The 24,626-nt window shown below is 38.5% G+C and overlaps 1 protein-coding gene across 1 annotated transcript; it reads right to left on the reverse strand.

Moving 5' to 3' along the window:
- Nucleotides 1-1,812: 1,812 nt before the first annotated feature.
- Nucleotides 1,813-21,238, reverse strand: LOC134421209 (cytochrome P450 27C1). Its single transcript, XM_063161845.1, has 9 exons — nt 20,886-21,238; nt 16,178-16,368; nt 14,366-14,565; nt 12,415-12,624; nt 10,986-11,149; nt 8,295-8,461; nt 7,439-7,517; nt 6,549-6,752; nt 1,813-4,120 (listed from the first exon to the last, which is right to left on the reverse strand). Exons 1-9 carry the CDS (start codon nt 21,228-21,230, stop codon nt 4,004-4,006), a joined length of 1,677 nt encoding a protein of 558 aa, XP_063017915.1. The 5' UTR covers nt 21,231-21,238; the 3' UTR covers nt 1,813-4,003.
- Between the last annotated feature and the right edge of the window lie 3,388 nt (nt 21,239-24,626).

Genomic DNA, 24,626 nt, shown 5'->3' on the forward strand with positions numbered 1-24,626 from the left:
TCAGGTGCCAAAATAATTACTACTCACACCTTTCCATACCACTTTATTATTTACTACTGCATGTGTGAGGTTTAGAGGAAAACCTACACAGGAATAAGAAATACCTGGCAGCTTTGGACTGCTTCCCAAATATTTTCCAGCATACATTCCAGGGAACTGTAATTTATCTTGCTTCAATAAATACAGTCCATGACAGAGGTGCTCACTTCCAAAAATCAGAAGGGTCCAGTGTGTCAGGGCCCAGTTTTCCCCCCCAGAGATGGTATTGGCACATGGATTTACATCTGTGCTCAGTAGCTGTGCAGTGCTGGGAGTATCTTTAGATCATCCTACCATCTGCTTTTCACTTGCCCCTGTAAATCCTCTATTGACACTTCAGGAGGTGAAAAACCCTCGGATTCATCTGCCAGGGCAAACTACCATTGTTCTGAGCAGTGAGAATCAGTGGTTTGTTACAGCCCTTCTGAGTCTTCCTCTGGGCATGCACTGGTGAAGTTTGGCATTACCAAAGATATAAATCTTAGCAATTCTATGAAATTATTTTATAGCATGTTTTAAAGTTAGAAACATTATGTGGCGTATGGAATTCTTTATCATTTCATGGTTGGGGATATTAATTTTTTTTCAGTCTTCCCCACGTCTCAGAATGACTTCATTCTAAACTCTAATTCCCCTGATAGTTTGAAACCTTCCACACCAGTTTACTGATTCATTGTTACTGGTGATACCTGTTTTGAACAGGCATTGTCCTTTGCCTTCAGGAGTAAAGAGCTTAACCTGAAAGTATTTGAAGAGATTATGTCCTCTTACAATATTCACTTTTCTAGAACTAATTACATGAACTTTTTGAGGATAAATTTAATCTCTTGCAGATATCCATGTTTCCACTACCTGTTATCTAATCCAACTGGAAAGAGCAAAATCAACTCAGCAGTTTTGTGTCCAACAAAACAAGTTCTCCAAACCCCATGGTTACATAGCTTCCAGGTGTGCCAGGGCTTGATCTGCCAGCAAACCACAGGGAGGCAGAGCACAAACCATTATAGCACAACCCTTTCTCCACTCACAGAAACTATGAACCTGATAATCTCAGTGCATCCTCATCTGCCCAAATCAAACCCCACCCTTCTTGAACAGTGAAGCACACTGTATTACAGCAGTTAGAAGTACCTCTGACAGAAGTTGGGGAAGAATAGGTCAGATTGCATCTCCTACATTGTAGGCTGTATTTCTCATTATTCTCACATACTTGCACTTTCTAGTCACCTGTGATTATCTAAGCCTTCCTCCACATATTACATTTTCAAGTGGTGAGCTCCTCAAATAAATTATTTTTATTTCCCACATAGATATATTTTACTATTAAGTTCCAGCCCATTTCTATTACATTCTGGGTTGTTTATGTTGTTTTGGTTTGATTTTCACACTTTTTGCCTTTTTTTCTTTATATCTTTAATACTCATCTGTGTATTAAGCAGTTAATCAAAACATTAACATTAGAGTCAGTCCTTGGGTATTTCTTGGACAACTTTGCCAGTACCTTTCCTCCACAATGACAGTACCCTTAAGATAATGTTATCTCCCCTTCTGCCAAGTCATTACACATCTTAAATTCTTGTAAGAATGCCCCTCTTTTCTAGCTGAACTACTACCTTTCCATGGAGTAGTCAATCTTTCAGTTCAATACAACAACTTAAAGACTTGAGGCTGCTAAAGAAAAATGCCAATATAAATAGTAATTAAAATAAGAACAAAGCCTTGTAAATTCTGTATAAATATTTTATTACGTATAAAAGACAACTTACATGGATAGGTGCTCTATTAGAACAAAATACTGGCTGTTTTCATTAAAAGATTCAAATGCTACAAAAAGCATTTTACAATGTCTCTTCCATCTTCTGCACTGACATTTTACTTAGGGACTCATACCAAGCAGCAAATGTACTGCAACATACCAGTGGCTGGTGTTTCTAATGATGCTGTGGCAAAGCAAAAGGAAGGCACCATATGGCATTCCAAATTTGGATTCAAGGCAGGAGCTCCTTGTCTCCAAGTCAACAAAACCAGGCAGAGTTATGGAGTCAAACACTCAGTCCATAGACTTTTAAACAGATTTTGCAAAACATCTCCTTTGGGATGTCATCTGGTTCTGGCAAATACAAATTTCTTCATTTGATTTAAGATGGAGACAATTGAAAATAACAATGGGGGAAAAAAAAAAGATGGAATAATTGGGAGCCTTGGAAAAATCAGAAGGCAGGCTTGTTCAAGGAAAATACTCCCAAGAGAATACCTGGTTTTCTTACAGTACACATACATGCTCAACACAAGAATAATATTTTTAAAGTCCTTATGTAGGCATTTAATCCTCTACTAGATCAGATCAATTTTGTTTAGTGTTATTTTGTATAGGAGATCCATACAAAGGAGATTTTGGTTCTCTTTTGTCTAAACCTTGAAAAGGCACCACTAAAAGAAATTAAAATACTTTAACAGTGCAACTGTAGTAGCTAGGTGGCAATGTGAAATTTCATGTACACCATTAAAACTACAGAGGTTTTAAATTTCTAACCTGTCTTTGACTTCCAAAGGCTAGACAACCAAAGAAAATTTTTGTCATTTTAAAAAACAAGTTGCAAAACTTTTCTTAAGTTTATTTAGCTGAAATATTTATGATTGTATGTAAACTACCTCCCAAAAAACAGTCAGAGCCTGACATGTAAACAGTTAACTATATATAATTACATATGTACCATAGTAGGATATGCAGGTTTGAACATTGTTCAAGGCATAACGTGGACACAGGGTACAAGGTTTCTCTCAAAAATGGGAATGTAAGGTTAGTGCAGTGATACCAAAGTTATCCAAAGTACCATGAAAGGAAGAGTTTTCTGTTGGGTGTCACAGGAAAAGTAATCATAATAAAAAAAAAAGCAACCAAAAAAATGACCCCCAAAAGACCAAACCCAAACTTCCAGGTGTCCACTCTTTCTGTTAGGCACCAGAGAGTAAACAAACTTCTCTGAATACTTCAGTAGTCACATTTCCATCCAACAGAATTCTGTATTTTCCTATGGGTTCAGCAAGTTAAAATGGGAAGATTCCAGTTCTTTACTGGTGAAGAACAGTAAAATTTACTGTTTCCAGTTCTTACTGTTGAAGAATAGAATAAAGTCAAAAGCAGTATTTTAATTGAATGATAAAAATGTAACAACTACTTTCTTTTAATATTTACATTTGGGTTTGGCATGTTAGCTAGAACAAGGAAAGTGGCTTGTGCTTTGGTGATGAGAACAATGCCTGGCTTCAAACTCTCCAATGTGACATTTAAACTTTCATTTTTAAGATTTTATTTTTTAAAAACCGTATAAAAACATTTTATGGGGATTATGTTTAGATAAATTTGTATATGTTCTGTATTTCAAGTCTAAACAACTTGACATAAGATGTATTTTTTCTATCCTTACTTTTCATATTACTGGGCGTTTTTTTAATACATGCAGAGTAAATGTTTTTACATATTTAAAAATTATCTCAAAATTTTATTGTTAATTGGAAACTTTAAAAAACACTGGAGGACAAGAAACAGGAAAACATAAACTTATACATGCAGCTAATTTCCACATATTACATAATAATCCCCTTGCTCTCAAATGCACTCACTGAGTAGCAGCGTGACAAAACCACTGAATGATACTGACATGTCTGAATCTACTTCTGGTTGGCTTTTTTCAAAGCATGTGCTGTTCTTACAAGGAATTCTCCCAGATAAAAGGAGATTCCCAGTGCAAGTAGGAATGTTTTTGGTATGTATTTTCATGTGTAATTAACTGTTAGGAGGAGAGGTAATTGCTCTTATGTACTGCAAGAACTAAGGCAGAACATAATACTTCATGATACTGTCAAATAGCTACAAACCAGAGAACAAGCATGTTTTAAACTTCCACAAAATGCAAACCTATTTCCATGAAAATTGTATAAGTACTTCCAAAATGTTTGAGTTTCACTTCCTGTCAGAAAATCTGACATTGATGGAGTTTCCAGGAGTCAGAAGTCCATGAGTTTTGGCATGAACTGGTTCAGTTTTGGGAGAAATTTTGATTTCAAAATTCTGAAGTAGCTGTGAACACAAACAGGACAAGTATTAGAAAAACTGCAAAATTACCAATGAGGAGTAGCCTTTAAACAAGAGAACATAAGAGACTGTCACAAGCAAAATTTGTGTTGCCAGTTTGGCAGTTTAAGTGCTATGATTCCCATCCTGGAAAAGAAAAAGAAGGTGTTACAAGGTAAAGATTATAATTCAAAATCTTCCTCCTCTGATGGAGGGAGGACTGAGCAAGTCCTTTCTGAAGAAATCCCCCAGAACCAGATGAAACAGTCTGAACTATCGAAGAAACTAAGGTCTCCTCCAAACTTTGTGAGGTTCCCCTCTATGTGTTTTTGATTTCACTTCCTTTAATATCAATCAATATGTGAAATTATTAAGAAAGCGGTAGAAATCCCAATCCCATCAGACTCATTTTTCTGAATGAAGAATACTTCAGCTCTCTACTTTTACACTTTCAAGAGGAAAATACTGCAACATCCTCAACTTTTCCTAATAATAAATCTCAAACACTTTTTTCTATAAATTAAATAATTTTCTTTATTCCTTCTCTGAGTATGACTGATAACCAATGCATTATTTTCCTATACATAACTACATTTTTCAGTGTCAGATGGTTGACAAAGCTTTTATTTAATTTTACTCTTTTTAAAATCCCTTTTAAATATAAAAATTATCTTTGTCTTCCAAATTTCCTTGAATTTGGCCATATTGTCCTTAAAATGCAGTGCATGGGGATGGCTGTTTATTGCTGCTAAGTGAGACTTCATCAGTGTTTGGCAAGACTGAGCAATTTAGCTCCTCTTTCTGACATACAAAATGCTTGCTAATGCTGCTAATATTATCTAAAATCACATTGCCTTGCCAGAATTGAATGATTTTTTACTATTTCACTCCAGTCTGCTCCTATGGTACTAATATTACTCAGACAGTTGTTCATAAATTTGTATTTGTGCATTTATTTATTCTCAAGGGCACTAACTTGCAACTGTCATTAATGAAAACTTTTGTATTGCTTCTAGCACATTTCTCATTTTTCTTCAAAATACCATATTCATGTCCCCTGATTTTAAATTAATTCACATCAGCTTGGTATCCCATGCAAACTGTAAAAGTATTCTCTAATCCATCACTTACACTGTTAATGAAAATAACAGCCTAAATCAAATGCAGGACAGACTTTTAGTGAATTTTAATTAAATGCTTTCCCAGTTCAACAGCAATTATTCTATAGCTACTGCCTCCAGCTATTTCCTTTTTCCAACCAGCTGTGCATGCATTTTGTGGGCACTTCCATCTGGAACAAATTTTATTAATTTAGTTGAGAGCAAAAACATACAGGACGTGTGAAAATACTTACTGAAGTCAGACTACATTACTTAGTTTATACTCCCACATGAGGTAAGTGATCAAGTCAAAGAAAGAAATTAGATTGGTCTGAAACAATTTCTCTTTGATGAGCTCCATGTGTTTCTAATTTTAACTCACTGAAGTATCATCTCTGTGTTTGTAAATAGGTTGTGTGCTGTTTTGCTCTAGTTTATTTCCAGAAAACAAAGCAGGTTCTCCATTGCTTCCTCGAGTCTCCTTTTACAAAAGATGGAAGTGTGTTTGTTTTACCAAGCCCCCTGGGAGCTCTCCCACTCTCAGCTCTGCAGGACAGGCACTAATTGTTCAGAGATTGCTCTCAAAGTTTACTGAAGGAAATTCAAAGAAAAATTCAATCAAGCTTTCCTTTGAATATATAAAATTGATCTAAATATTTTTATAGTTAAGTAACTATAAATAGTTGTCAAATCTTCACTATTTGATTGCACAACCTGTACTCATTATTTGAGCTGTAGGCTGTCTTGTAAATGACAAAAAAAATGTAGCAGCTGTTGGGAACATTTTCTTTATGATACGAACCAATCAAAAACAATACATCTCAATATGTACTATTTATATAGCTATAAATTATGTATATCTAAAATGAGAATGAGTTAGAAGAAAGAACTAGAAGAGACAGAAAAGCCCAGAACATAAAAAAATTCTGTCTGCCATTAGTATAAGGATATAAAATCTATTTTCCATCTTTGTAAGTTCTGAATTCTTCTAAATTAAACACAGAAATTGAGCAGGTAACCATTCTAATACACATTAAGAAAGATTTTTTTATTTGCTTACAAAAGCCTTCTGTACCAAATCTATATATTTCCTTACCAAACTTACCTTTAGTTTTATATCCTGTGTACCATACCATCTGCAATGTAGTTTAGGTACTATGCTACATTTCAAGCATGATTATTTTCAATTTTTTAAGTCTCTGCAGCTTGAGTACATTAGATAAAACTCCAAAACAAAGGTTTTGAGCACTGTAGGTTACCCAGAAATAGCATACATAAAAAAAAAATTAATACCAATTCACTTTTTTCTTGTAGTGCTGTCATATAATTCTAACCTGAATGAGTGCAAGATGGATTTCCAGCTCTGCAATTCTTTTTCCTATACAACTTCTGATGCCATAACCAAAGGGGATGGAGCCAAAGTTGTCTACTCTGTCCAAGCTGTCTTTCCTCAGCCAGCGCTCAGGTCGGAACTCATTTGCCACTGAGAAATTTTCTTCACTGTATGAAGTGGCATAATGACAAAGTGCTAGCTGGGTCTGAGGAAATAAATAATATTTATATTTAGCTACCTCCAATGCACATAACAAAATTTAAAATCATTTGCAATTACTGAAATTTCTGCAATAAGAGGTAATAAAAATTAAGGAACTTTGAGTAATTCTGAAGACAAAAGGAAACCTCAAATATCAAATCCCTTACTCAGTATGTCAAAGGAAATAATCTTCAAATTATTTTCAGTGTTGCTGGATATGTTAGAGAACATGCAATGGGGAAGGAGATGGGAGCAAGTCACAAGAATTGGGAATTGTTTCATAAAGTTGCTATGAGAAAAGGGAGAAACTTTCCACAAAGAGAATTAACAGACAAAGAATTGGAAAACTGCAAGAGTAATGAAATCCATGGTTTTTTTAATTGAATTGTATCATTACACAGATATGTTATTAATAGACTCCACCATCAAGAATATTAAGAAGAAGTCAGGATGATAAATTTCATTTGCAGGTGAGGATCCAAAAAAAAAAAAAAAATCAAAACAACAGCAGCAAGTCAATCATAAAATCTATTTGTGACATATAAATGGGTATTACTGAAATACTTTCCTCTTAATATTCTAGCATGGTGAAATCTTTTAAAATCAATGAAGTATATATATGTTGGAGCAGATCATATTTCATTTGCAAAAATTAAACTGTTCTCTGCAGAGAACTGCAACAGAACCTACCCCTTTAGGTATCAAGTATCCTCCAATGATCAAGTCTTTTTGGGTCACTCTTCCATTTCCTGGCAATACTGGATATAACCTAGGGAGAAATATTTATCTGAAGTTCAAAAGTAATAACTAACACAATTTTTAAAATGCTAAGATTCCAATTTGCATTCCCAAATACTCAGGATGAATGCCATATTCAATCACATCAAAAATGTTTTTCAGGAGTACAGAACACCTTGGAGCTTCAAAGACCTTGAATCATCTATAAGAATATGACTATCATCTGAGAAAAGTTATTTATTAGTAACTGAATGTTGAGCTATTTGGTCTATGCATTTATTTGCTTTATACAGGTACAAGCATGAAGGTAGGTGGTCAAGCTGGAGACATTTTAGCACTACTGCTAAAGCTGAAAAAGTCTTATTGATGCCTTCTCTAAAATCCTCTTACTTCCCTCACCTCATGATGAACATTTAGTATAAACATATTTTTTAAAAAAGTATGTCACATGCCTTTAATTTAAATCAAATAGCTTGAAATTGTTGAAGTGGGACTGCGAAGTACCAGTGTGGGGGAAGAGGTTGTTACATTTTATCATACAGACTAAAGGGAAAAATCAAGCTTTCTATTCTCTACTTTAACAGACATGTCCTAGGTTTATGTTACCACTTCTACCATACTGAAAAACATTAAACATTATGTAATCTATCTTATTCATTGCTTGAGCATCCTTGGACACAATACTGCTGAAATAAATAAAAGTAGAAGCAGCAAATTGCACTAGCAACAATAAACTACAAATGCTAAAATGGAGTTATTCTCTGCTAGAATTACATGGAATTAAATCTTTTAGTTGTCTGCTACTTACCTCAAGGTTTCTTTCAGGACAGCTCTAATCAAAGGCAATTTTGGGACATCATGAGCCACTGGAACTTGATCTTTTCTCAGTTTATTGACTATTTCCTCATAAACACGTTGCTGCACCTCTGGGTGCTGTGCCAACAAGTATATGGCCCAGGACAAAGTAAAAGAAGTCTAAGGAAAAACCACAATCATCAACCACAACAAGATTACATTAATAATAATTTCAAGACACGAAAAACAATCAGCTTTCAACTATGTGTTTTATATGTTTAAAGTTAGAAAACAGGCTGGCAATGATTCCCATCTGGATTCAATGGGAGGTTGCCAGACGTTGCCATCCCCTCCTTCATCCCTTTCTCATCTAAAAGTCCACCACATATCAAAACAATCCCTGCTGATATTTTCCCAGTGAAATATAAAAAGCAACAGACAAACCAAATGCAAACCCAACTATGTGAGCAATATTGAAACATGAGCACTCCAAACAGCAATGGATTAAGTTAGCTCTTAGTTTTCAATATGCATTTCACCTTTCCTTCCAACAAAAACACTTCACAGGAAACAAGATAAGAAAATTCTTCTCAGAACATTTCCAACCCCTTTTAAGCATATGGGGGTCCCCCCCATAGCATTCACACAACAGAATTGATATCACCACTGCTAAAATTATACTTTATCCTTTTGGTAAGCAATGCTCCACCACTATCATTTAAAAATATTTTGTGTGAAGAAGAAACAGAACACGAGGCAGGACACGGTTCAACTTCGAGCACAAGAGATTTAAAGAAGGCCATCATCTAATCTTTTTTCACCACAGCTGGATAAAAAATCAGTTTGTGGAAATGTCTTATTTTGGTCTTAAGTTTAAGATCAATTTAGAATGCAAATTCATAGTGATGGTGACCTTTTATGTCTTGTCTTCAAACAGGGGTATAATGCTTGAAGAACAACTCTCATAATCTTTTCTTGATTTTCTTGCAATATGGAATGGCTGTGCCTTCTACAATGCAACCCAGTTGTATTCCACTCAGAGCAGCTGGAAATTGTGCAGAACTTCTCTGGTTAAACAGTGTTCCTTCCCAGGTTCCCAGTTCCTTCATAACTTCTCAAAAATTAGGACTGTTCCAGGAACAGACAAAATGCTTTGCAGCCAACAACTGCCTCACAATTCTACTGAAAGCTTTTATAATCCTCAAAATCTTTCAGTTTCTATGATAAAATGAGATCTGAATTGACAGCAGAAGAAGAAAAAAGATCCCTTCCATTTTTGTTTTGTGCTTGAAAATGAGGAAGTCAGAAGTATAGTCCTCTCAGAAAAAGACTGTTGCCAGCTGAGAAAGCTGAGTCAAATGGAAAGGGAAACTCTTGTTGGCATGAATATTGTCCTTTTAGTTTAATGAAAAATGTCACACACTAAAAATGGAAAATTAATGGTGTGAAAGATTAGAAAATGAATGGGATTAACAACTGTGTTTTACTTAAGAAACAAGATCAAAAACCTCTGCAAATTATTAAGCCCTTGGGACATTTAACCAATGGAGTAATATTCAGCACATAAAGAAGTTTTACATATGCTCCTTATTTTGGAATTCAAAAGTGATTGCTGCTGGGGTTTTCTGGTTTTCTTTAGAAACCTTACAAACTTTCTTAAGCCAAAAAAAATCTGAATTCAATTATCCAGAGAGTTTTTCTTTTCTTTAAGACCATTTTACTTTTTTACTTATTTTTACCTTTTTACTATAAGACTATTTAAGTCCACTTCTTTATCAAATTAATATAATTTCTTTAAAAAAATTTGTTCAGTAACAATCATATATAGTAGAAGTGTTCACCGATATTCTAAATAATTATGTATACATTTTACATGCAATAACTCATCTTTCTTTTTCCTTATTTTTCCAATGGTCATGCTGCAGTCAGTACTGAGCTACACTGATTTCATATGCTAGGAATGAGAGGGGAAGAGACACACATGACATTAATGTTTCTTCAAATGTAAGGCAAATCAGAAGAATAAAGGATGAGAGACACTTGAAACACATTCCTAGGTGTTAACATAGTGGATACACCAGGCCCACTAACCCTGAGCCTCTACCACAGCCCTCTGCCTCAGCCTGACTCTGTGTTGTCAGCACAAGCAGGGGCAGAGTGAACTGGTGCCTTATCCACATCATTGCTCGCCTAACATCCCCCCAGTAATGGATTCCAGCAGAAAGCAGGTATCTGATCCATAGTGTGTGTCCCAGTTGATTTAATTAGCCATACATGGAAATCCTTTACCAAACTCTACATATGAATTTATTGATCAATTTTTTTCACCCTAACTTTCAGCTAACCTTTCTATTGTGCTCTACCTAAAGTAGCACAAACACCAACCTGATAAGCAAACTTGTAAAAGAAAATGTATGAAATACAAGCTGAATGTAAAGACAATTGCTATTTTATCTGTTTAATAAACTGTGGGACAGACTCCCAAGTAATGAGTTCCTGTAGACCACAGCTAGATCAGAACACTGATTTCATTCCAGTGGAGAGATTACACACTACAGGAAGCATTCTGTATCACTTTAAAGGCCTCATGGCCTAAATGTGTTAAAATTACATCCTTATGAGCAATGTAACCCCCCTGAAGAGAGCTGCCAGTGATCCCTGTGTACAAAAACAACTACGCACAAGAAAAATGGTAAAAGCTTACTGTGTCCACTCCTGCCAGAAGCATCTCAGTCATGTTGGCATAGATCTCTTCCAAAGTAAGTTCCTTACTCACAAGGAGGTGTGTAAGTAGCCCACCATTCACTACTTCTCCTTGGTCCAGTTGAGACTGAATAGCCTTCAATTTGTTGTCAACATGGATTTGACCTTTGAGATTCAAAAAAATTGTTAAGCTTCCATTTTTATTTTTGTGCTGCTTCCATTCAGTAATCACATTTCTCACGCTACGCTGCACATCCAGGGGAAAAAAAAAATTCTTTTTTCTTAAAGAAAAATCCTAAAGTGATGGTGGAGGTCCTTGGGTACTCATGGCAAGGAAAGATTGAGCTGACAGGAACTTTGATAGCTCACAGCATGAGAATGCTGAGCCCAAAGAAAGGACATAAGAGACTTCAGTGCCCTTTCTTGAGGGAAGATCAAAGCCAAGGTTTACACCCACCTGGCTTGTCTCTGGTGACTCTGCAAGAAGTGGTGGGGTCTGCAGGGCATGCTGCAGCTCAGCACAGAGCCTGCTGCAAGATGCTAGCAGCAACCAGAAGGTCAAAGCCACAGAAATTAATTACTTTGAAGAGAAAGATGAGGACCATCAAGTGATAAAAATACAAAAACTTGAGTGAATGACACGCTGAGCAATTTCACCCACAGCTCCATGTACACTCTAATGACTGCAAAGAGCATCTTTGGGCGAGCAAGGGATTTAAGAAGAGAAAAACTCCTCCAAAAGATAATGGCTCACAGAACGAGCTTACAAAAAATGAAAATGCATGCAGCTTTCTAATATTTGAGAGAGAAAAGGGGTTCAAGATTTTTTAACACCCAAGAACATTAGAAAAATAAAATTGCAAAGACAGCTCCTTCCTACTTACATGAAAACTGATTTATAAAGTAGACTGGAATGTTCTATTTAGGAAAAAAAACCCCCATATTGTAGTATATCAGTGTACTTCAATGTCAACTTATACACTTGTATACATACAAATAAACTTTACAAAATGTTTAATTAATATTCAGAGTCTAGTTTATTAACTTTCTAGTCAGTTTTAGTGGTGATTATGTCAGGGTGCTTAATTAAAATTTTGCTGAAGTCAACAAAAGTACCCTCATTAAAATTGAAGTGGCTTAAGATAAAACCTTGGCAAAGCACTTGGACCTGGAATGACAAGTGTATGCTGAAACAGATGAAGATAAATAAAGAGCAGTATAACACAGGGAGTTTTGAAAGGTACTGGTAAAGTTTGCTTTCAGTTGAATATTTTTTAAAACAGTTCCCCTGGCCAGTCTGCATTTAACATGAAACTTACTTCTGCCACAATGTCTTCTTATAATTTTAGAAGAGAAATGCAGCTTGTCCCGTTCAAACACACCCAGAACCTGCAGAAATACAGCTGAACTTTTCTACTACTAAATCTTACTAAATTTGAAGAGTCCATCCCAGGATCTGCAGAACTCTCTCCAGGGTTTTGGAATAAGTGGACGAAGCCATTTGGGAATAGCACCTGCATACATAGTGGTCTTAAACATGCTAAACATCAATTCCAGAGCCTCAATATATTCAACAGTCTGCTGTGGGATGTTGTTTTCCAGGCAGCCCAGCCGGCATTCGTACAGAATAGTGGCCACACCTGCACATAAAAAAATGAAAGAATTGTCTGTAAACATACATGAATATATATTAATAATTTAAGGAATTAACTAGCATTAAATGGAACCACTTTACAATAACTTTATTAATATTATTACTACTTCAGTTGGGGAACAGATAAAACAGAAATTCAAAGCACAGTAAAAGAGCCCAGCTAAACATTGCAGCAAGAGAGTAGTTGCTATGTCAGTAATGCTCAGCATGAGAAGACAGCCAGGAATTCCACCAGAAGCAGAGCAGCCTCCAGCCTGTTTGCTGTGCTTTGCACTGCACTGTGAATCCTGAGCCTGCCCTGCTGGCCTGTGAACACTCAGGGACACACGAGTCCAAAGACATTCCTGATAACTGCTGACAATGGAGGAGTTTCTACCACTGGCTGTGTCTGTCATCAGCTGGTAGCAAATAAATAATGAGTCTGTGTAAATGGATAAAAAGCCTGCACTCCAGACAGTGCTTTTACTGCACACACCATTCTCCACCCAGCCCTAAAAAAAGCAAGTGTGACACTGTTGCAAGTGGCAATGTTGACTGTCTCTTGTTCTGACTTGCTGTAATTTTCACAGATCTTTTTCTGCAGTTCTGCAGGCACCTCTAGACATTATCTTTACTGACAAAAATAATTTTAAAATACGATTATTTTCAACTCACTCCTCCTTTCCTAATTTTCCTGCCTGGGAAGATTTTTTTTGCATCTTTCCTTTCTTTTGTGCCTCTTTCAGAAACTGCTAGCTCTTATACATCCTCTCACTGCTCACATGGTCCCTTCAAAGAAACTTTATGTATTGGTTCTCTGAACAGTTACAGAGTAAGTTAAATAAACAGCAAGTCATATAGAAAATAAATGTGTGCCAGGCACAAGTTATAAATGAAAAAGTAAAAGAATGTGAAGAATTTAAACCAACCCATCAGTTACAGTGAATCTGTAAGCTCACAGTTTGAAATTCCATAAACTGGTAGTTAAATGCTGGTTTTAGGCACTATTAATGTGAAACAGACCAAGCAGGCAGCCAGTAATTTGACACAAAGTGAGCAATCTGGATATTCCTCAAATCCCAAATTACTCAGTTGCCTGTCAGCAAAGAGTACCAATGTTTTTAAAGGGCATTACATAGAACAAGATGGGGTTGTATGCAGCCAGTTAAAGAAATACATAAAATACGTATACAAAACATGAGATTTCTGTAAGAACACAGGAAATGCCATACAGGCTCAGGCCAGGGTTTCATTCAGCATTCCCTCATTAATGGTAGCCAGTGGCAGATGATCTTAAGGAAAGCATAACAATCCCATAGTTGGCATCTGTATGCAGGGAAAAGCAGTATTTTTTCCCACATTAAACTATGAACTGAATTTAGATACATCACATGGGGATTCCTCATTGGAATTTGGCTGGTATATTGTGAAATTAACATGTCTTAGAAGTCACCTGTTAGAAAGTCAGCACCCTTATTCTTGAGAAACTAATACAGAAATACAGAGTACTGAAACTGTTCAAGACCTTGATTGAGCATTTTACCTGTACACCAGCATTTCCATGGGAATTGCTCTTTAATAGAATTCTACTGATACCCACTGCACTGACTAGGAAGACACACAAATGCAGAATGTCAAACTTCCTTTTTCAGATTAATCACATCGGGGCACAGTCATTTGACAGAAATTCCTAACCACAACCACACTGCTTTACATCTATTTTCTTTACAGATCCTGCCTGGGCTTACCTTCCATTGAGTACTTGAAGAAAAGGTTGTTAACATTGGTCACTGTTTCCCCATCCTCCTCTTGGCTTCTGAGGGTGTGGATTCTTTTAATTAAGTCTGTGATAACTTCATTGACTCCTTCAGAGTATACAGCCACATCTTTGGGTTTCAGAATTTTTTGCCTCAGTACACTTCTCATTTTTAGCCACTGCTCCCCCTCCCTAGAAGAAATTATTAATAATGTCAATACATGGTTTTCCTTAACAACCATCAGCTGGGTAAGAGCTCCACAACCAAACTGTTTGCAATTTTTCATGTCAAATGAAACCAAACGGTAAAATGAAAATTATGATAATGTATATTTTGTATTATTCTCCTACCATGTTATTCTGTATTTATTGCACATCCTCATTAAATTTCAGTGTTGCAACATGTCAATCTCTGGGTTGAGTGGCAGAATTTGCCCACTCAGTGATCTGAATTTGATGAGTGTCCCTATGTTAGTCTGTTAGTAGTAGCTAATGCAAGAAATTAGTAAAATATGCTATTAAAATTACTTTAAATAAACATTTGAATGGGTAGTCTGCAAAACTGCTTTTACAGAGAAATAGTACTTAATTACCAAATAAAAGTCTCATATTCACATCTGATAAATCAACAACTTGGGCTGGTACCATAAATTCTGTTACTGATACATCACTTTCAGCTATCCCAGTTCTAAACCTACAAAGTAATAAGAGAGCAGAGCTACCTAGAGAGAAACAACTTACAGCTACAGATTCTGCTTTAGCTGAGCTATGCATGGAAACCTTGAGGCTGAAGACTAAAAATCTGAATTCTAGTATCTACATGCTCTGTATGAGCAGAGTATTTGGGAACAGTGGTTCCAGGGATACCTTTCAAATTCTTATGAAAATGGGCAATTATCTTTTATGTGTTTACTTTAAATTGTTATATTTCCCATTACTTTTTTTACCTGGAGCAATGCCATTGCAAGGCACAGAAACTTATCATCCAGCAGAAGAATTTGGTCTCTTTAACAGTTATCTCCTGAGTCTCCTGATTTAAGATCTCTTTTCACTAAGTATCAAGGAACTGTTAGTTTGAGTCTCAACTGCAGCTTAAGATTTGAGTCTGCAGTGCAATACATAAGACTTTTGCTACCATGAAAAACAGACTGTCCATGACTCAGGAAATTAATTTCCCTCTAAATAAACATCCTATGTCAGTGGGGACTGTGAGTAGTTCCCAGTGGCAATTAACCACACCCACACGCGCTGCCAGGTTATGCAAGCTGTACAGACAGATAGCTCCTCTGCAACCAGCCAGACTCAAAAATATCTGTCTGGGGATGCACTATACTGTGAATTGACCATTCTTTACATTAGTCTACTGAGGGGGCACTTCAGAGAACAATAAAGCTAAAACCAATCTGAGCCAACAATTCCACACAGCACACTGCCTGCTAGATAGAACAGTCTAGAACTGATGCAATGAGCCCACATTCATGCAGTGCAGTGCCAAAGCTAGTAAGCTCTGTTCTATAAAACTGCTTGCAGGTAAGTGACTCAGCTCAAACTCCAGTTGATGCACACTCTCAAAGAATGTCTTCGTGCAAAGCAGCTTACTGCACACTCAATCACACATCACTGCCATCCCTTTGAAACTTCACAGCAGGACAAATTCACAGCATTCACCACAAATACCTACTCCCTTCTCCCCACTAGACCCACAAATTTCCCCACAGAGAAAAGCCTGATTTCCCAGATGACCTATACAGTCCTTCAGAAAATCACTAGAAAACAGGGGAAGTGAAGGGCTGACAGCACTTACGCAGAAATGAGCCCCGTGGCTCTGCCCCGTAAATCTCTGTACTCCTGCCAGGATTCCATGTTGGCTCTTTGTGGTGCTCTGCCTTCTGCTCGGAGCACTTGAGCAACCATGTCTCGATCTGCAATGGACACAACAAACTGGGGACCAAAGTGAGACTTGAAGATCTTTCCATATTCCTGAGTGTGTTTTTGCTACAGCATCACCAACAAAGAGAAACAGAAGCCAAGTATTACTAAGGAAAACTATGACAAAAGGAAACTGACAATTTGTTATACACAAACTCGCTCACATCTAGGATTTGATCCCCAGCCTTCCAGACAAGGAACAGTTTGAAATGTCAGGAGAAGCATGTAAGCATTACTGTGAAATATTCACAAGGAAAACAGAGAGGTCACACAGTTCAGGACCCTGACTGGAAAGACCCAAAGCTCTAAGGCACAGAGTGTGAGTGAAACCAAACACTGAGGAGATGAAAGGACTTAAAAACACATCCCCTCAGATCAAACAGGTTAGAAAGAATGTCTGCAAAAATGAAAAACATGGAAGCATATAGGGTTAAATTACCAGTATAATACAAAGATATCTTTTGTGAATAACTACTTACTCTACCATTTAATTGCTTATAAAGAAGCTATGCCTATGTTTCTCACACCTAACCAAGAATAATGACAGCACAACAGCCTAGTGAAAAATTGCATTTTGGAACAGACTGGTCAGCAGTAAATTTGAGAGAGACATATGCTAATTCTGCAAAAGGAAAAGGTGGGATCTTATTCTTCAAGGGGGGTTTATTAAGTGGTTGATCCACAAATCATATGATTCAGGCTGGAGGCAAATAAGAGGATTGGAAATTAAAAAAGAGGATTGGAAAATATTAAGCTGTGTATATATATTAAAACAAATATAAAAGCAACCCAAACAGTTTTCCAGTAAGATTGCACTATCACTGTCCTGTGAAATCTTACTGATTATTTCAAATAAATTTCATTCTGACATGGTCATGAAGTGAAATTCTCAACTCCTACAAATTTACTTGGAGTTGAGGTACATCCTCATTTCAGAGGGGAAAAAATTTCCCCAAAACTGCAAAGTAGTTATTGGAAAGATATTATTAAGGCTGTGAAAATCAATTTTAAAGCCTTTATTTCTGGTTAAAGTATTAAGACAAGTTAAACTGACCAAAGTTTAACTTTGACACATTACCTATTTTCTAATCCAAAGACATCTGCACACAGAGTTATGCTGATTATAAGCCAAAGATGGTTGACACCAACTGCACTTGTGAAAATCTAGCATTGACCCAAGATTAATTTATTTGAAATATATTTTATTCAATCTTAGTTACAGAGATGAATTGTTTAATTGCCAACAATAAGTTAAAAGACACATGAATCACTCTTCAAAATATGATACCAAGTACGCTTAAAAAAATATAATTCTTTTTGTCTAGTTTCCAAATAAAACATGAGTTGTGCAATTGTGGTCTCTGCCAGTCACCTCTTAACTACTTTTGGAACACAATGGACAACTTCAGTTGAAGCTCTAAATATTCTTACCATTTTCAAAAATCAGCATCTAGATTCATATGAGACACATGTATTAGTCACTCTGATGAGGGAAATGCTACAGCAGGAACTCAGTTGTCATTTTATGTGGTCTGCTCCTAACCAACACCACAGACAGAGCAATGTATGAACAACCTCTCCTAAAATCCAAAGCATCTCTTGCCTTAGAAATGCTTTAGGGATACTGAACTTGGAGATAATAACTTTGAGAGTATGTGTCTTGAAAGGAAAGCATGAGTTGGGAAAAGAGTGTGGCAAGGAAAAAATCAGTGGAGTGAGGGGAATACAGGCCACCAGTCACAGAAAAACAGGTTCAACAAATTTTGGTATTTAGGGAGCAGTTTATTTTTTCGATGATGGTGAGGTTTACATGGGAAAACAAACTTCAGCAGAAAATAAATCAAGTGACAAGCCATCCAATCAAATAAATTAAATACTAGTTTTAAACCAGAAATGACAGAAACAAAGTATTTGGACATCCCTTTCTTTCAATAGACTGAACACCATTCTATCAACTTCAGGTATTAAAAAAATGCCCAGAATTTCTATTTCAATATTTTCTATCACAACATGGGTTTTTATTTCCTTTGTTCCAAACCTTGAAAATGTTCCTCTCTAGTGCCTCACATACCACTCTCACACCAGTCATTCTTTCACACACCATAAATTCAAACTGCCAGCATCCAAATCCCACCCTCCTCACCTTTCTTTTCTTTATCCCTGCATAGCACTGATGAGACAAAAGAGATCCAACCCCATCAAATTAAAAATACTTTCCCTTTGTCATAATTGCTGTAGGCATTACTACTTTGGCCAGGACTAGCTGGAATCATGTTACTGAGAACAGAACCTCCTTTGTGAAAAGGCTCTCGGCTTCCCCACCCCTTCTGCATATATGTGCGCACCAAAGGACATCGTTTAAGTAGCTGTGCTGGTTACCAGAGGGTTTGGGATTAATTCATTCCTGATGTTCACTGTATTGTTAAATTTAACAGACTGTTAAATTTAATGCCTGCTTGCATTCTACGTGTAGGCAAACAGGGCATCCTGTGATTCTTGAGACTCTAGGCAGAATAAAAACTAGAATTATATTGCAACTTCTCCTTATCCTTCCTCACACTTTTCTTTCTAGGAATAGTATTCACTAAAGAAGAGATATTCACCATATCAGCTAGTGGTAGTGAAATGGATATACTATTTAGGATGTCTAATATTCTTTTTAATATTTTGAATAATTTTCACTGTTTCGACAGTGAAAGAACTTGAAACCAATGGTAGCATCTTTTTTAGTGTTATGAAACTATGATGAGTACCTCTTAAATTCTGTATACCACCACAGAGTTAGAGGAAAAAAATAAACATAATGAAACAAAGAGCTTTAGTTGCCTTCACCTTACATGTGCATGTCTTGGTTAATAACCAATTAAGCTGAGCAATTCATCATTAGCAATCTAGTCTGGCTGCCATGGAATACCGCATACATCCTAACATTTCTTCCTAAAAATCTAAATGGTAAATATAAGAAAGCTGGACAAAACTAAGCAGCTTATGTGATGCTTTATTTTTCTGTCTCCTGCCTCTTCCTGGTGTTTTCAGGCCCTTTGAAAATCTTAAATTTCAACTTTTGGTTGTCATACCATTTAAAGTTCGGTTTTCTTTACTTTCCCTTTTCTATTTTAATTTTCCTTTCTCTCTCTTCTTTTTCCCTGAAATTTCAGTAATTTTCAGACAGCAAACCTCTTGGGGTTTGTGAATTTCTGACTGTGAATTTCTTCCTAGCGATTTGGGAAAGGTCACTAAAACAAGCAAAATAATAAATGCCCCGTTTGAAGTATTCCCAACAAGATATGTACAGCCGGCGCAAAGCTTATGGATCCACGGCTGCAGAAGAGTGAAACACGCAGCTTTACTCTCTTATACACAAAGCGCTTCCTTTAGAATCGCTTGGACTACACGGGGAAAGGGCCCCAGGAGATGCACTGTGACTTTTCAGGAATGAAACCCACATGTTTGGCCAAGCAACCAAAAGAATTCATCTCTGGATAGCGACAGCCTTACGGTAAGAGTGCTGCCCATGCCAGCATCCCCGAGGCGCCGCACAGAGATCCCCGTTCCCCAGCTCCCTCAGGGATATCGCGCCTCGCCCGCCCTCACCAGGTGCGCCCCAAGGAGGGGACCCGCCGCGGCTCCACAGCAGCGGAGCTGCCGGGACCGGAGGACGCTGCTCAAGCCCCACCCGGCCCCTGGTTCGCTTGGCCGCCTCCCCTCGCTGCAGCACCGCCACACGCCAGGTGACAGGAGCCGCTCTCGGCCCGCCCTCCGTCCTTCCCTCCCCTCCCCTCCCGCCGCCATCCGGCCCCGCTTCCCGCCACCGCTCCCCTCCCCCGCGCCAATGTGGCGGCCGGGCAGGGGGCGGCAGGGCCGGCCGCGCCAGCCGCCACCGCTCCGGGCCTGTCCCTCGCCCCCCCGGCGCGTTCGAACCGCCCGCCTCCCGCCACAAGGCCGGGACGGCCGCCGGGGGCCGGCCAGCGCTGACGGCGGCGCATTTACGGGTCTCTCAGGGCACCGCGATAGGCAGAGTGTATTTATGTAAGGGGAGGCCGGGGCAGGAGAGACAAAATGGTCTCTGAGCACGGCGGGGCCGGGCTGAGGGAAGGGCAGCGGCCGGGGCGGCTCCGGGTGCCGGCACAGCCTCATGCACGGGTGGGTGCTGCGGTCTCAGAGTCCGGGGAAGCCCACGTTTCCCAGTCCTGCCCGCCAAAAATAAGCCCTCTGCAGGCTTGTGAAACAGCTCAGTAAAAAAAGAAAAAAGAAAAAAAAGTTGGGGTTTTTTTTTTTTCCTTCTTTGAGGCACCTCCCCAGCGGTTCAAAACGCGCACAAAGATGCGCGGGGAGCGCTGGCGGGCGCCGGGGCACCGGGATCGTGGGATCCCCGCGAAACAAAACTGCGGAGCCTCCGGGGCTGCGGGAACTGGAGCGGGGGATCCCCGAAACCCGGCTCTCCCCTGCGGGAAGGCGGCGCGGCGGTGCCCGGCTGCGGCGCTGCTCGCCCGGCGATTCACCGGCGCTTTGCCAGGGGAGGAAAGGAAAGGTTTAAGCAACCCTGGCGTGATTAACGCTCTAAGTACCCGAGGGAGCTGTACCTGGATTTCATGGATGCGGCCGAAGCCGTCCTTCCAGAAGAACTCGTAAAGGTTGTAGAGGGTGTTGGGTCCGGGCATTTCGTGCAGGCTCTTCACGCTGCCCCGGCGGCGCGGGGGGGGCTCCAGCAGCTCCGCTGCGCGCCCCTCGCCTTTGTTCGCTGCCCGCCGGCCGGCCCGCACCTCCCGCGGCTGGCTGCTGCTGCACGGCCGCGGCTGCCCGGGAAACCTGCTGCTGCTGCTGCTGCTGCTGCTGCTGCTGGCAAAAAGCGCCTGGTAAATAGAAGTCCTCTCGCATTCAAGTGTCTGCTTGCATTTCATCGTCAAAACTCTGGTGAGGAAAGACATGTCTTTTAATTTCAGAAGGGTCCACTTTGCTGCTGCAGCTGCTTTTTATTTGGTTGCTCTTTCTTCGGTGCCTGCTTTAACTTGTACAAGCAGCACTTCTCCAAACTCTTACTGCATGAGCATCAGTTTACACAGACCATTATTTAACGCTCCCTCCCCTAGGGCTGGAAAAGGGGGGTGGGTCTGGGATGAGACTTGAATAGAACGAACCTATTATTTTGTATAATTCAAATCAGATAAATTTACCCATTATACATGCTGCCAAAGTCCAGTTTTTGCCTCTTTCACCCATTAGTTTGGTGAAAAGCTCACCCCATCTTTCTCCTACTTTTTAAAAAAACAGCATTAGGCCTTTTTTTTTTTTTTTTTGGTGGCATTAATTCATTCCCCTGTGTTAGAAAATCGGGTACTTTCTGCAAGAAGTTCTCTTAGAACCGTTCATTATCCTGTAACATATATGAAAAACATTTGTGCATCCACATATAAGTAGCAGTGGTCTTACGCAATAACCTTGCACAAAAGAATTCCTGTAAATTACAATGTTCAGAGGTGTTACTTGTATTGCAGAATGATTTATCTTTTGGACAGGATCTGCAGCTTGTGTCAACTTCTGTAGAAATCTGTATGGTTTAAAAAGTATTTGTGTTATTTTTGTATGTATTTCTGTGTCATTCCAAAGGTGTTAGTGATTATCTGTAAAATGTTGATTAGCTTCTGAAATGATGTGGAAGAGACTATCTTGGTTTTTAAGTGAGTCAGCCACTTACATAAAATTTGAGGACAGAGGAAAGTCTTAAGGAAGATCCAAATTTCTAGAACAGAATTATGAATAAACTGCTGGAAAAGTAAATCTAATAAGCATCAAAATTATTACCTTTTGTTTTCCTTATTTATCTTCACTTAGATTTTTGAGGTTGTATTCTGTTTAAGCTCTGTGTGCCTGCTTATTTTGGACACTGAGAACTCCACTTAACTCTGAAGTTAGACAGGCACATCAGTCTTTATGGATACAGCAGTAAATTTTACATTAATAAAATCTGTTAAGGTACATGCTGGTTTAAGCTAAAATCACATGTTTGAAATGGACTTCATCATACTTGAAAGGGTCCAGAGAAGAGCAACAGGAACAAGAAATGAGAAGGTTTTTAAAAACTAAATAAGAAAGGTTGAGAGACTTATTTCATCTAGGAAGGATGGCTACCACGACCATGACAACACCCTACAGATGTGGACATCATTTGTTGAAAGGGTGCATGTAAGAGAGAGAAGAAAGAAGATGATGGTCTTATTTTGCAGCTCCAGATTTCTTGATTACTTTTCCAGGTAGCCTTGGTACCTCACATTTCAGGCAGCCAAGACATTGCAGGATGTTACATACTTGCCATCACTGAGCTTTGCAAGAACAGTTTTGAGAACATCATCAGGGAACCTCTGAAGTTCTCCTTCCTACATTTCTATGAAATGTAGCTACATAATTTCTTTGGTATCTATCTAAAGATGCTTGGAGAGAGACAGTTGCTCAGATTTTTAAAATTATATAAACACTGTAATTTCTAGATTACTGGAGGGAATATGTGCACCCTTCCTAGATCCTGCTCACAGCTATCAGTATGGTTGATTTTTTGATTTTAGTTTGAAGTCATACATGGTTAAGGTAAAGCATCTGCTGCTGTTAATATGATAGGGAGATAAACTTAGATACATTATGCTGTAAAGGTTACAGTTTTGCAACTGGTAGTAGCTTTCTCTAAGGGTACCTTTTTCCAATTTCCATAAATGGAATTCTCCATTATTTTGCCCTGTTACCCTTTTTCCATGAAAATCATTGTAGGACATATTGTTTCTAGCCACTTGAAAAAGCTTCATTAGATTTATCCTTTAAGTACATCACCAGAGCAGTACCTGCTTTCCTTCTGAGGCATTTCTGGAGGTGGCAGTAGTCCCAGCATAGGAACTAAGGGTTGTATAACCCCACCTGCACTCGGTTTCTTCTCAGTTTACTTATTGTTAGATTTCTGTTTGTTTGCAATAAAATGGTCTGAAACACAGACCCCATTTTAAAAAACCAACATGTAAACACTCAGAGAATCTGCAATTTCAGTGAAACAGGGAGCTCACCTGGTGCAGCCCATAAAACAGCTGCAGACCTTCAGATCTCATTACTGGCAAACCTCAGCAAATTTTTAGTATTTTAAAGAAAGAGTGGAATGTGCCTTTTGAGAAGAGTCCCAACCCAGGAGTGTCTGTGAGACACCTCCATTACTGCTTACCATCTTGTATTTTTATTACAAGGAGACATCACTGATAAGCAAAGCCAAAACCACACCATCCTGAAGAATTTCCAGAGTACATTACAGGCAATGGCAGAGTGTAACAAAGAAATAAATTAAGAAAGCACAAAGTGGCAATGCACCAATGATGAAAATTGCCAAATTTCTTTGATATGAAGGATTTAAAGGGGTGGGTAAAGGTGCCATAATGCAAATCTATATAGAGTACCTTTCTTGCACAAATGGAGATGAATAGATTGACATCCACAGAAACTATTTTTTTGTAGTGCAGGTGGTGCCCAGAGGTAGGTCTGATGACCAGTGGGCCAAAAATATTTGTAAGCAATAGATATTTCTAGGCAGTTTGCCAGAGGGAGTAGAAATTCAGAGCCACTAACAGATGCAGCTCTGGTGCACTATTAAAACCTTGCTCTACAATAATCATCAGCAATACCATAGCAACCCATCAGTGCAGATACAAGTTTCTTTTTCTATGTAAACTGTACAAAAAGAACACTCCAGACAACAAAAGCCAAATTGTAAGGTGGTTCAATAGCTGAATACAGGAAGGGAATGTTTATGAATGTGAGTGAATACATGTGGGCTACCACAACATGGAATGTGTAATTAAACCATTCACTTCTCTTTGCTGTGCCAGATCGTAATTGTGTAGTTCTGTTTGACTTTCAAATTAAGAGTTTCAGTGTACATATGTGCCACTAATGTTCCTGCTTTACTGACACACTTCACATCCTTACTACTGCAGAATCTGAGTTGGAGATCAAACTTGCAAAACTGCAGAATGTTCAGTAGTCAACATTATGAGGAAACACCAAAATTTACGTGACAAGAGCCAGATGAAACTGAAATAAGTTTCCTATAATAGACTTGAAAAAGAGAAAGGAAGAGTAAAGGAAAGGAGCCAACAAACGTTTGAAGGAGCAGCAGAGGATGAAATGTTTAGAGGGCAACCTGAAGTGGTGGAGGGGTTGGCATTGTCTGGTCCCATTTTCCTCCCAAATATGAACACAGACTTATTTCAGGTAACAGAAGTCCAGCAGTAGTGCCACAGAATTCCCAGGAATAACGGTGAGTATAGCAGCCATTATACAAAACCTCCTTCCAA

The sequence above is a fragment of the Melospiza melodia genome, chromosome 8 (assembly GCF_035770615.1).
Source record: "Melospiza melodia melodia isolate bMelMel2 chromosome 8, bMelMel2.pri, whole genome shotgun sequence".
NCBI lineage: Eukaryota > Metazoa > Chordata > Aves > Passeriformes > Passerellidae > Melospiza > Melospiza melodia.

What these genes read in the sequence shown, in the direction of transcription:
- LOC134421209 (XM_063161845.1), bottom strand. Translation starts at nt 21,230, where the DNA reads ATGTCTTTCCTCACCAGAGTTTTGACGATGAAATGCAAGCAGACACTT. An exon ending in GCCGCATCCATGAAATCCAG is followed by an intron (nt 16,369 to 20,885) that starts GTACAGCTCCCT and finishes GTGATGCTGTAG; the next exon opens with CAAAAACACACTCAGGAATA. An exon ending in GGATGGACTCTTCAAATTTA is followed by an intron (nt 11,150 to 12,414) that starts GTAAGATTTAGT and finishes TGAATCTCAAAG; the next exon opens with GTCAAATCCATGTTGACAAC.